General features: G+C 30.0%; 1 protein-coding gene across 6 annotated transcripts in view; it reads right to left on the reverse strand.

The window, feature by feature from the left end:
- Positions 1 to 14,063, reverse strand: part of LOC143255631 (alpha-actinin-like) — a 110,774-nt gene that overhangs the window by 54,472 nt on the left and 42,239 nt on the right. For all 6 annotated transcript variants that reach the window (XM_076511629.1, XM_076511604.1, XM_076511639.1 and 3 more), the window contains exons 7-11: positions 10,419 to 10,500; positions 5,986 to 6,071; positions 3,332 to 3,424; positions 2,654 to 2,884; positions 1,875 to 1,951 (exon numbers count right to left, since the gene is read on the reverse strand). In XM_076511629.1, coding sequence (XP_076367744.1) covers positions 1,875 to 1,951; positions 2,654 to 2,884; positions 3,332 to 3,424; positions 5,986 to 6,071; positions 10,419 to 10,500 — 569 coding nt within the window. The remainder of the gene's footprint in view (positions 1 to 1,874; positions 1,952 to 2,653; positions 2,885 to 3,331; positions 3,425 to 5,985; positions 6,072 to 10,418; positions 10,501 to 14,063) is intronic.

The following is a 14,063-nucleotide window of genomic DNA, read 5'->3' on the forward strand; positions in this document are numbered from 1 at the left end:
AAATATGAATATTAATAAAATTCCGATGTTTCACCTGTGATTTACCTTTCATTAGTCTTTGCAAGTAGTCTGAAATCTAATTTTTGAATTTGTCCTAACACTTGCATAATACTGTATATATTGTATAAATCTTATTTTTCACAACTGGATGATATAAAATAATATACACAGAAAAAGGTATACAGTAAATTGAAATACACATCTAGTGCTTATTAAAACTAGCTGGTTATAAGAGAAATTTTATCAAAACCTTCCCATAACAGGTTTCAATTCAGAAGATATATTTGTGCACAAATGGACTTTAAAAAATTAAGTAGCAAAATGATGAGTTTTAGTTTTTCCTTTATTCAACAAACATCTTTTGAGTATTCATACACAAGTAAATGTGACTGAGAACCAAAAAGGCCAACATTCACAGGGGAATATAACATACATATCTAACCACGCAATCCTAACATAGCCAGTTTTGACATCTGGAAAACTGTGAAAACATAGAAAAATAAAAAACTGTTTAGGACCTGCATAAAGGTATCATTGTACCAAATCCCATGTAAATTGGTTGACATACACATAAACAGCCAGAGAAACCTCATATTTTATTCTCCTCATTAAAAAATTGAGCAAAAGAGAAAAATTCCAAAATTGCTTATACTTCTGTTTGGGACCTACAGAGAGTATCTATGTATTTAAATTCAAAGTAAATTGGTTGAAATGTGGCTAAATAATTGACAAAAACCTCAGAAACTATGGGTTTATTTAATCTTTTGGCACCTCTAAAATGACCAAAAATGGGCACATCCAACATTTGAGTATGTATGTGTATGGGATCTGTAAAAAAAAAGTATCTTTGTACCAAATCCCTTGTAAATTGACCAAAGTACAGTGGAGTAATTACCAAAACACCCATAAAATTATAATTTTATGGCATCTTAATCTTCTATAATTACTACAGATAGGCAACTCCGCCATTTTTATTTATCAACATGTGGGACCTTCAGAAAAATATCTTTGTACTCAACCACATGTAAAATGTTCAAAATATGGCTTTTTTGTGAGCCCTGAATTTCCATAAAAAGATCAAAATAGGTAAACTCAACCTTTTTATATCAATTTGTTGGCTACATGAAAATTTATAACTGTGACAATTTTCATTTTGAAAGCTGTCAATATGACTGTACAGGAACTCAAAATATACTAATAAAAAAGCTTGAATAAAAAAATGAAAACATTGCTTGTGTTTACTGGATGAAGGCATAACTCTACAAGTTTCAAGTTTATCTGCTGTGAATTGAAAGAATGGCAGTTGTCTGAAATGTACTTGGAAATTGAAATAAATAAAAAAGAAACAAACAGAAACACAGTAGGTTTCTCTGCAGAAACATAAGTATTACTGTTATTATTAAAATTGTTTAAGAAACAATACACTGGATTAATACACTGGTCTCTTGAAAAAATTATCAAAGTGAAAAGATGAGTTGAAAAAAATAAGAGTGAAAAAAATGAGTCAAAAGAAAAAGGTTCACTCAGAAGTGGTGGCAGTCAAGTGGTATTCCTTAGAAAGAGTTGATGTTGTTAACTAATATTATTTTCGTATTTTGATTACATATGCAAAAAAGTTTTTATTCTTCATTTTATACACATTTTATTTGTTCGAATATAAAAGGTAAACAGTGAAGAAAGTAACTGCTACAATTTTAAAAGGAGAAAAAGTCAAAAGTCAACTGAAGATAAAATAACCCAGTATTCAAAAATAATAATGTTACATGTTTATGTATGGTATTATCACCGTGTGTGTGTGTGTGTGTGTGTGTGTGTGTGTGTATTACAAATAATATATATTAAATATACTGTTTCTTACATGTACGTATTCCTACCTCATCATTTCTGACAAAAGCCATTCTTCAAATCCTTTTTCTGCTGTTTCTAATATTTTCCAAGTATTGGCTATATCCTACAGAGAAATGTTGAAAAAGAACTTATTTTAAAATATACTACTTATGCATGTAATGAAGGAAAACAATGACCTTTAATATTCTGGCCAAAATTTAATATTGTATGCAGAAAAGTAATGTGTTAACCTCATTCACTGTGGTACTTTATTCAAAAAAAAGCTCTTGCTTTAACTGATTATCTGAAGAGAAATATATATATGATGTTAAACAGCTTCGTACTGTTAACATATCTATAAGACTGAAACAGGTATATGCATTTTATTCATAATGTGAAAACAAAATCTGAGTACTTAAAAAATGTTTTCCAAACAATAGAAATAAGTATACAAATGTCCTATATTTACTGATGCAATCTGAACAAATTTTAGTGTTTGAGAATTTATGTTTCTTCCAAGCTGAAACAGAATAGCGTTAATGAGACCTCCTTTTCAAAATGTACTTGGGCAGAAACTTGCCATTATCAATTTTCAAACTTTTGATCAGTTCATTCCTAATTTAACATTTTTGCATTTTAATATTAGTTAGGAATACTATATTTAATCCTAGAGAAGTACATAAAGCTGAAAAGTTAGGTACAAACAGTTTATTAATTCAGAGTTTGTGATGATATTTTTAACATCATTTCTGTACTCCAGTATATAATAAATTGTTTTAATTAGAAACAGATTACAACTATTATTTACAGAGTAAAAATAACTTACAGAAACCATTTTGCCTTCGCTTGGAAGGTAAGCTGGACGATTGCTCAGCCTTAACTTGGTCTGGAGAGTGTTGAAATTTGTTTCAAGTTTGGCTTTTTCTTCAACTCTTGGTGGTTTGCCAACTCTCCTATAGTTTCGAAATTCTTCAAGCTTCTTTTGGACTCCATTTAATGTATTATCTGCTGTTCTATTCTCAAGCCAAGGTGTGGTTTTATTGATCCAGTCCAACAACTGGAATGTACATGTTGAACAAGTACCATACATACAATAACATTTCCATCAACAAAAATATTTCTTCAGAAATTATCAAACAGTAAGTTTATCAGATAATTGAAAATTATTGATGACAAGAAACCCACTTGAAGTACAAATGTATGTTAAGACAACTAGTATGTGTATTAAAACTTTTATTAAAATAAAGTAGATAACAATGTTTCAACCTTTTCAGGTCATCTTCATGTTAACAAAGTAAGTTTGCAAATTCAAATATAGTATACTCAATACAGATTTAAACTAATGTTAGGCCTAACACAAATAGAGCTTTTAGATTTCAGTAAATACAATTATATTTTGTAGTGTTCTATAAATCCTATATTTAAAGAAGTATTGTTTCAATAAACATACTAATTTTAATTCAAATCTTTTGTAGGTATCTGCTAGTATATTCATAATACTTACATCACTGACCAGCCTCTCATATTCATCCATTAACCTTTCATTTTCTTGGTTAACCTTAAGCACTTTACAGATACGGTTAGAAGCTGTCTCAGCCTGCAAGATACTATACACAATTACTTCCAGAATGGTGCTAATAAATAAACTTGGCTTACAATTATACGTACACATCAATTCATTTCAAACAAGATAATGTAATGTTCTCATTAGTTGTTTAGCTCCCTAATTATTTAAAATAAAGAAAAATTTAGATGAACTTTGTATATATTGTTTACTTAAAACTACTTTATCTACACTGAACATTTTTAAACAAAAGGACATCTGTTAGAAAAAAAATTAATTATAGATTTCCTTCAATTGATTTTTTATTACATAATTTATAAATTTGTATATATTAATGCTCAAACAGTGATAAGAAATTAAATGACAATATAACATTTTTATTTTATTCTAGTTAATGGTATGATCAGTTCATGTACTGATGGTATACTTATAACCAAACTTCAAACAGAAATATCTGAACACAGACTATAAGAAAAAGGATAAAAAATTTCCCTTAATTTCCTTTAAATTATTCTAATTTGTAAATATGCTGATGTAGGAGGAAGCATGCATTTGTTTTACATCTGTGAAAAGTCATACAAAACTAAATTACTTAATGATAAATTAGTAACTTTCAACCCTTTAATTACAGGCTCAGTATAATATACTAGTTTATCTACACATTTGCATATGTTAAGTATTTCTACTATAACTTTAATACAGCATATGTATCTTCACAAAATTTGGTAAACTTTTAATATACGTAACAAGTATTTCTTGAACAAAAAATAAGATTTTTAGTGAAATACTTTTTACTAAAGATTTAATTGTGAAAATAAAGTGTTTTGTTACTAGTCCAAGTGCAAAAAAATTTCATGTTACGATTAAAAAAAATATTCTTCCTCCCAAAAAATCTCAAATATTATTTGCGTAACCTCTAAATCCTTCTGAATACATTTCAAATGTTTGTTTTCTGTAAGATTCTATATTTTATGTTATTTTCTATACTTTACGTGGGGTCTGTCGTTTAACCAACTTCTTAACCACCACAGAAAATATAAATTATGTTTTTTTCACGCTAGAATGACTACATATTATAGTATGAAAATACAAATATTTATCATAAGTAGCTTAAGTCTCATAATGTTATATATTTACATATATATATATATGTAAATGGTATTGACCTTTTAATCGTGCATAGCTAACATTACATAATTTGCATTAATGTGGTGCACATGCACTCAGGTCACATATCCAGTAAAATAAAACTGACCTTTAGTCTGCCTGTTTTGACTGTGCTTTAGTGGACTAATATTTTATAATATGCAGTCACATTTCAATTATAATACATTACATATATTTATATAGATTATTACTATATAAAAATAAATTAGTAAAATTATTTTTCTTTCAATATAGAACAATAAATCAAGAAGTAAAGTAAACAACTGTTTCTTCTTGCTGTGCTCAGTCATTACTGGACATAGGTTGCTCTGCCTTTTAAAATTTCACATGTGGAGAATATCAAATTTTTCTTAGGTTTTATTTATACAGTTCAATAAAAAAAATCATAAATAACCACAATGATACCCCAGAATTCCACTATAATTTCTTAAGCTCAGTAATTAAGATTTATTTTGACTTTTAAATAATATGAAACTTTGAGGAAACTGAAGACACAGGATAAATTTGAAAACTTATATCAAAAGAATGTGGTAGGCTTTTCACATATTAAAATAGCTGATAAAACCACTCTGGAGACATTATAAACTACTGGTTGGTTATTCACATGTCATATACTGTAGTAAGAGTACATAAGGGACCATTTCAAAAAATGGAACGAGTCGACTGGCTTGGTTTGTTTTGAATTTCACACAAAGCTACACGAGGGCTATCTGCACTAACTGTCCCTAATTTAGTAGCGTAAGACTAGAGGGAAGGCAGCTAATCATCACCACCCACTGCCAACGCTTAGGCTACTCTTTTACCAATGAATAGTGGGATTGACCGTAACATTATAATGCCCCAATGGCTGAAAGAATGAGTATGTTTTTTGAGTGATGGGAGTTGAACCTGCAACCCTTCGATTACAAATTGAGTGCCTTAACCACCTGGCGATGCTGGGCCTGGAAAGAGTTGAACGGGGCCACTGTGTTTGATTCAATACATAAACCATATCTCAGCAAAATAAAAAAAATACGAGGTTTTTATTTTGTATTATAGCTTGTAAGTATTAGTAATTTGAGTTCCTAATTTGTATAAAAGTATAGACTTGGTATTTTGAAATCACAAAAAATATAATTTTAAACAGTGCTGCATTCAACATACCACATGACTCACTAAAATCTATACTTAATATTTACTTTTAAATTAAGAAATTAACTCATATATATTATTCAAATTTGAATTATAATCTACAATTTGATTTCAAACTTAATGACATAAATTTGTAAAATAGTAGTTTAATAAAAATTTGAATGCAAGTCTACAAATGCAATGACATGTGACCTGTTGCAAAAGGGTTAATAAAAGAAGAAACATACAATATCTGATATTGTTATTATCTATAACACACTTCAAATACAGATGAGCATTAATCATAAAAGACTTGCCTGTTGAGCCCCAGAAAAAGTGTGATAATATGAAGAAATATATGTCATAACTGCTCGTTCATCTGGCATGGCAGTACTGTTAAGATCTACATAAAAAAACAAAAAACCTTCATGTCTGCATTGTACTGAGAAAAGATGTCCAGAGAAAAGTTAGAATGTACTGAATTTTATTTCTGGAAACTTTGAATTTATAACTGTCTATAATTACGTTTTCTTCAGAACTTTGGATTTTATTATTTCTCTTTTTCCAAGGTATGATGATGGTTTCAAATAACACATAACAGGGTTTGAAAAACTGTCAAAGACGTTTTATTAACAGATGAGGCTGACCATTTGTTACATACAATCTCTGTTGCAAGATGACAATGAAGAAAAATGTATATCATTTCAAAGAAGGCTAAAAAAATATTGTGGTAGTATCAAAAGTTAACTAATATGACCATATCAATATCAAATCAAATATGGATGTGAATGATAAAGTGCATATTTTACTTTGCATGTATGAAGTTTTATATTATACTTAATATACTTATTGATAGTTTTGTCATTATAAAATAAATATTACAATAACCATTTCAGCAACTATACATATTACATACATATTATACATATATATATATATTAGCACTAATTATAATTAATGGAAGACTAAGGTCTGTGAAATCACAATTAAAATAACACAAAATATTTCATTAGTAGGACCTTCCTTGTTTAGTCATAGTGCAAAAGTAAACAGCTAAGTACACAGGACTGGTTGTTAAAACTAACATAAAAGTAGGACGTATTTGTAATTAATAGAAAATTCTGTATACAGACAGAGAAAACAATGAAATATTTAAAACAAATTATCCAAATGGCTATCTTGACAGTTTATATAACATAGCAAATCAATAAGCATGTTATCAACAGGTGTTCTTGTACATATTACATTTAATAGCTCCCTTAGTTTTAAAAGACAGTAAAGCCCAACATTGTTTTCTTGTATTTGTTAGTGTTACTACTGGTGATTTAAGGCATGACAACCATAGGTTTCAGTTGTTTGACTTGAGAAGAGTAGATTCAAGTAATCAAATGTAAATTGAACATCATATTAACTTTGCACACAGGATGCAAGTTTTCTGCTACTAAACACTAATTGTTAGGGGCAGTGTTTTAAGAATTGGTTAGCACTATTTTCACCATGCATAATTGTTTGTTACCTGGTGTAGCATGGCATCTTTTGAGTTTCACCCACTGTGGGTGTTTTCAGCCACTTCATCTGGAGATATGATGAAAATGTTTCAGTTTCCAATCAAGCACAACTGTGATATGATAAACAATGAAATACTTACCTAGACAGCTGACTTTTCTAAATTCACTTTAAAAACAACCTATAATGTACTGAGGTAAATTAAGATAAGCACATTATAAAACTATACAAATTTGTTACAATACTGAACCTAGATAAACAGTTCAACAAACAAGAAGCCAATAAAAAGCAAACAGACAGATTAGTAAATACTTTTCTTAGTTCATATTTTAAAACAAACAACTTTGCACACACTAATACATCCCACAGTTCTTTGTACATATGTGATGACTTTTATTAAAGCAAACCAAATCTTCAGTGGAATCAAATACCTTTATTGTAAGCCTAATTTCCTATTTTTTATTTTGTGAAAATTTCACATTTTTCAAATTCAAATAGCCACAACTCAACAGGTTCTGTAACTGATTACATTTTTTTAAAAACTGAACCACAAAACTTAGAAACAAATTTTACATTTGTTTTCACTTTAAACACAAGAGATTTAAAAAAACAGTTTATTATTTACTTTTTAATGTTAGACCACTGCTGAATGTTTTACATTTGAAATAGAGCTCCTTGTGGTTGACCACTAATACCAAATATCAGCCAACACAACAACTAACCCTTTTGTTACAGACACAGTATAACATAAAGTTTATCTACACATTTGCATGCATTATGTATCTGCACTATAACTTTTGATACTGCACGTATATCTTCACAACTATATTGTACACCAAAAATTCGATTTTTTTATAAATATTTTTACTAAAGATTTGTTTGTGAAAACAGAGTCTGTTTTGTTAATAGTCTGCCGGCAAAGTGATTTCACGTTATGATTTAAAAAGATGTTCTTCATCCCAAAAATCTCCTAAATACATTTCAAACATTTGTTTTCATTAATCTAATTAACTCAAGTCTCATAACACTATATATTTTTACATATATATTTATTATTTTTTAGTATATTGACCTTCCAGTCATGCCTAGCTAGCATTACACAACTTATATTGACATGGTGCACTCATGTTACGTATCCTGTAATACAAAACTGATCTTTAGTCTTCCCTATCTCGGTTGTGTTTTAATGGACTGGTATTTTGTAATATACAGTCATATTTCAATTATTATACATTATATGCATGTACATAGATTATTACTATTAAGAAATAAATTATTAAATATATTTTTTAAAAATATAGAACAACAGACCAAGAAGTAAAGCAAACAATTATCTATCCTCTCCATAGGCTTTGTATTTAGTTGCTGCTGTACAAAGGTTGCTAAGTCTTTTTAAAACTTTGCACATGGAAGAAACCAAACAAAATTTGTTTTAGGTTTTATATATACAGTTGTATAAAAAATTAAAAATAAATAACTACAATGATACCATAGAATTTCACTATAATCTATTAAGCTTAGTAACTAAGATATATTTATATTTTAAAAACTATGAAACTTTAAGCAGACTAAAGACACAACCTACCTGATTAAAATTTTGGATTGAAAGAATGTGAAAGCCTTTTTAAAGGTTAAAATGGTGTGGAAAACCACTCTTGAAACATTATAAGCTGTCATTCAATATATTGAAGTAAGTGTATATAAGGGACTGTTTCCAAAAATGGAAAGAGAAAAAAGGGGTTGCTGTGTCTGATTCAGTACATAAGCCATATCTCAGCAAAACAGAAAGATATAAGATTCTTATTTTACATTCTAACTTCTTAATATTGGCAATTTGAGTTCCTAAATTGTATAAAACTATAAACTTAGTATTTTGACATCACATACATCTAATTTTAAACAGTAATGCATTCAACGTACCACTTGCCTCACTAAAATCTATATTTGGATGTGTTCTTTCAATATTTACTTGTAAATTAACTTATATATATTATTAAAGTTTGAAATATAATCTACAATTTGATTCCAAACTTACTGACATAAAATTAATAAAACAGTAGTTCAATAAAATTTTGAATGCAAGTCAGCAAATGCAATGATATGGCCTTTGAAAGGGTTAATATTCACTTATAACAGGTCTCATTCTAAACCTACAAGAGAATGGGTTGTGGTTCAAATGTTTTTGTTCATAAACTGAAATTTCAATATGATTGCCAAAAAAGAAGAGAGAGAAGAAGAAAAAAAATCTAACAATACATTAGCTGCCTCAACAAATTTGAAGCCTAAACAGAACTGAATAAATTGTTTATGATTTTTACAATACTATGATAAATTTGGATATTTGAAAATAATCAATGTGGCTGTCAAGTAAAAAAATTTTTAAACAGATTTTTATGAGAGCTTTCAAATCAGATAAGATAGAGCAAAAGTACCGTGTCATAAAAGAGAAGAAAACTGATCTGCTTTAAGATCATTTTTTTTTAAATATTGGGTTGAGGAATAATTCGTGAGCGTTTTTTCAAGTTATAAAAATATATTCATAAATGAAACGCTTTCTCAAAATATTTCATGTCATTTGGTAGATAATTTTTTGCTCTAATAGATGGTGTGTTTGATTTTCATATGTCTTTAATTTTTGCTTTCATTTTCAGCTCATTAAATGGAATGACAAGTGGACAAAATCGAGCATTTTCGACACCATCTGCTTTTCGCATTTAATTTCTTGCAATTTTGTTTAAAACAATGCATACTATATACCTAGGTATTACATGAAATAAAGTATCATAATAAATGTTTTGGGTGTAATGTGTTCATGCATTGAAGTATTGTATAGTCTTGCATGTAATGCTTGAATGAAATTATTTAAAAACGCTCACAAATTATTCCTCAACCTAATACTTTGCTTCTGGCAAATAATAAAATTAGCAAAAATACTTTCTTACACAGTTGCACCCACTTTAGAAACAACATAAACATTCATAATTTTATTTCTATTTGCTCCACTTACCTATATTTCATATTAAAAAAATTCCAATTTTTTTTCAATATAATTCAATGAAATATACTCAAATACTTATTCTGATATTGAGTACTGGTACCTGATTTTGCTAATCCCCTTTTTATGATTTACATCCATCATCATTTATGTCCACTGACATTACTTTGTTACATACAGAAACATAATTTTTTTCATAATTTCAGAAAATATTTCATTTCTAAAAACTATGTTAAGCTTTATACTAACCATCTGAATCCAACATCTTAGGAATGTTCAAGTGTTTTTCTGCAACATCGAAGGCGAGGTTAAGATTTTCAAGAGGACTTTCCTGTCAAAAAAAATATGTCATGTCAAAGTACAATATATTATGTAATTTGATTAATGTTTGAAAAAAAAAGCAAAATAAGGAGTATGAATAAATTATAATAATCACTGAAATAGAAAGAATTAATTTGGGTACTAACAAAGAAACAAAATGATGTTTTACTCGCATCAAACATTATCATTGTCCCATAACAAAACTGTTATATAAATGTATGCAAAAGAATGAAACAATGGAGTGAATCACTTTTTATAATTTGGTACAGTAGTCTGAGAGATGACCAGGAATTTAAGATAACTTTTGCTAGACATACAAACACTTTTTGATGGATAAGTCCATCTACTCTCCTATTCAATGAGTTATTTAAACTGCCAAAACATGAACCCCAATTAAAACAGTTTTGATAGGACTGTCCACATACTTCACTTTCAGAAGTTTAGTTGGGGGTCTAAGATTATGTTTGTTTTAGGCTTACTGGTGTGAAATTATTGGGCTATCTGTGCCAAACAACCAGTAAAAAATAATAAAGTAAAATACTACAAAGACTTAAAAGAAAAACAAGCTTAAAATTAAACAATGTCCAAAAACAGGTAAAAAACTTAAATAAAATAAAAAAGGTCAATGGCTCATAAAAATAGAAAAAAACACTCAAGTTGGACAGTGTCACTATCACCAATGACATCATCCAACATCAGGAATAAACCTGTAGAAAGTATATTTCAAAAATGATGTCACTTCTCATAGTTGTAACACATTGACTACTGTGACTAGAATGTCAGAAAGGCCAAAATTGTTGGACCAGTCCAAGATAAAAGAAAATGATGAGTTAAAAATTGTAACCAATGTGTAGTTCAGCCAAGACAATTTCCTCTTTTAAATACTTACAGAAACAAAATGGCTAAAGAACAGAAAGTTTAACCTGGAAAAGCTAGTTATGATATTGCTCACATAATCTGTCAATTGGTACAAAGCTAAGCCTTGAAAGCAGGTCTGTAGTTCACATGTGGACCAGTCATGGCTGTGATAGCATCAGAGCAGATAAAATCAGCTGTGGTGTCAGCAAGTTTGTTCTCTAGAATAGACAGTTACCCAGAAAAACCAGAAAGAAATGGCTATAACAGAGAAAACAAAGCCAGCTGTTTCACAATATCTAAGAGAACAGGTTGTAAACTAATGTTAAGCAATTCTAGGGTCAGTAGACAGTTAAGAGAGTCAATGTAGATAGTAAAGTCAGTGTTTTGCTAACTTCTATGTGATCCAAGACAAGAGAAATTGCATACAATTTGGCAGAAACACAAAAATTATAGATGGGATTACGTGAAATACCATCAAGCCACAACTAACCCTGGAAGAGCCCACTGATTTCAAAACATCCAGGAAAACAGGAACAGAAGAATGGGGTGAAAGATGCTCAGCACAGAGAAGACAGTACTTTCCAATCTGGAGTATCTGCCTTCCTCAGATGATTCAAGGAAATGTTATGTGTGAGAGTGGTAAGAAGCCAAAGCAGGATGGTTAGATCACTGGGCTCAGCAATGTCATCTAATGACAGACCCAACTGAGCAGGATACAAAGGAGGAATAGCAGACTATCTATTCTGAAAGTGTACAGCCACTGAAGAAGGAAGAAAAAAACCCAGGTGGGGTGCTAGGGTAAGGATTGAAGCTCAGTAGCATATTGTAAAAAAAAAGTGCAAATGGCAGAGTTGAAGAACAGATTCATGGGAATCTGGCAAGTACAAAAGGCTCCTATGCATAGCTAAAGCCCCAGATGGTGAACAGGGTGCAATGTCTTCAATGGTCCAGCTTGGATCATATGAAAGCATGACAGATCTTGAACATAAGAACATGAATCAGCTTCTCACAAGGTGGAAGAGAGGACACAAAAGGTGTTCAGTGCCTTTGTGCACTTAACATAAAGCTACCTAATATGAGTAATGAAAGAAAGGTTATGGCAATGATAAGTCCCACGAACTTTGCCTCTGGAACCATGGGAAGAACACCACCACCAAGATGAAATTTAGGGTGTAAACTCTATTGGTAGCAAAAGTGCTTGTAATTGGTTCTGGAAAAAAGAAAAGGTAAAACTGTTTGCTGTAGTTCACTTTAACAAGCAATTAAGAGCAGTCTGAAGCTGCCACCCAATAATACTCATGTTAATACAAGAGATGTGAAAGTTGTCAACATAGAGTCCATTTGCAACAGTAGGAGAAAGTTGTTGAGTTATAGCATTGATTTTAGCACTGAAAAGCATGACACTCAAGAAACAGCCCTGAGGGACTCCAAATTCCTGTGAAGGAATGGGAAAGGATCAAACACACAAGGACTTGGTATTGCCTATCCAGTAAAAAAATTATTGATAAAAAGACCAAATGGCTATGCAACCCATTTAAATGGAGGTCCCACAAAATGCCAAACCTCTATACAGTGTCATATGTCTTCTTGAGATCTAAGAAAACACTAACAAGATGTTCTTTCATGAGGAAGATATCCCTGACTGAGATTTCAAACCACATCAGGTGCTCCATAGTGACACTCTGTCGACTGAACCCAGATTGGGTGGACAGGAAGAGATTGTTTGATTCAAGAAACCAAACAAAATAAGCATTATAACTTTTCTCTCCAAAATCTTAGAGACAGTTAATAAAATCAACATAACAATAATTAGAAGGAATCTTGAGATCCTTCCTAGACTTTGAAAAAAGTAGAATACAGCCTTGTGCAATGTATTAGAAAAAAACTTTCTCCTGTCAGATGGAGTCAAAAACAACCAAAAGAAAAAGCAAGAGATAGCACAGCATCTCATAGCAAATGTCAGCAGGCACAATCGATAAACAGCAAGTGTATGTTCCACCAGTGTAAAAGGACAATTATAGTCAAAGAGACAATCAACTCAAAAAAAAGAGGTGACCAGACCCTTCCTGCCACACCCACCTGTCATATTATTTCTTGGATAATTTGTTAATTATGTTTAATTATATATTACCTATAACAAATAGAAACTCAAGGTTTCATGTATTAAATTATGTGTTGCATAATGTTATGTTCTGAATGTTCTTTGAGTGAAACTGACATTTAGCCAAACACTGTTCCTGTGGAAGAGTTAATGACTAAATTGGATGAATTCATAATGATTTGTGTCACAGAGTAAGAAAGTCAGAAAAATTTTGAGAGGTAATGAAACTTGTCTATTTTGTATATGTTATTAGTCTATATTATTTGAAGCATTATTTAATGAAATAAAAATTACTAACTGCAATACTATGAGTAGTATAAAAAATAAGGTTAACTCTCTTCAACAGCCGAGAGCAAGAAAAAAGAAGATTGGATAAGTATTTTTTTTTGTTTTTCTTGTTTATTCTGTATGTATAATTATAAAAGCAACTAAAATGTAAAAATAAGGATATTTTTAGGTTAGTTAAGATTACGTTAAGTAAAATAAATAATAATAATATAAAAATGCTTTATGAGGCATGCATACAAGCTATTACTACCAACTGTAGTAGCTCCTGGAAAATGCAACTCAAATTTGAAACATAAGCTGCACGTCCTGAGTGATTTACAACTTAT

This window comes from Tachypleus tridentatus, chromosome 1, assembly GCF_004210375.1.
Source record: "Tachypleus tridentatus isolate NWPU-2018 chromosome 1, ASM421037v1, whole genome shotgun sequence".
Lineage (NCBI taxonomy): Eukaryota > Metazoa > Arthropoda > Merostomata > Xiphosura > Limulidae > Tachypleus > Tachypleus tridentatus.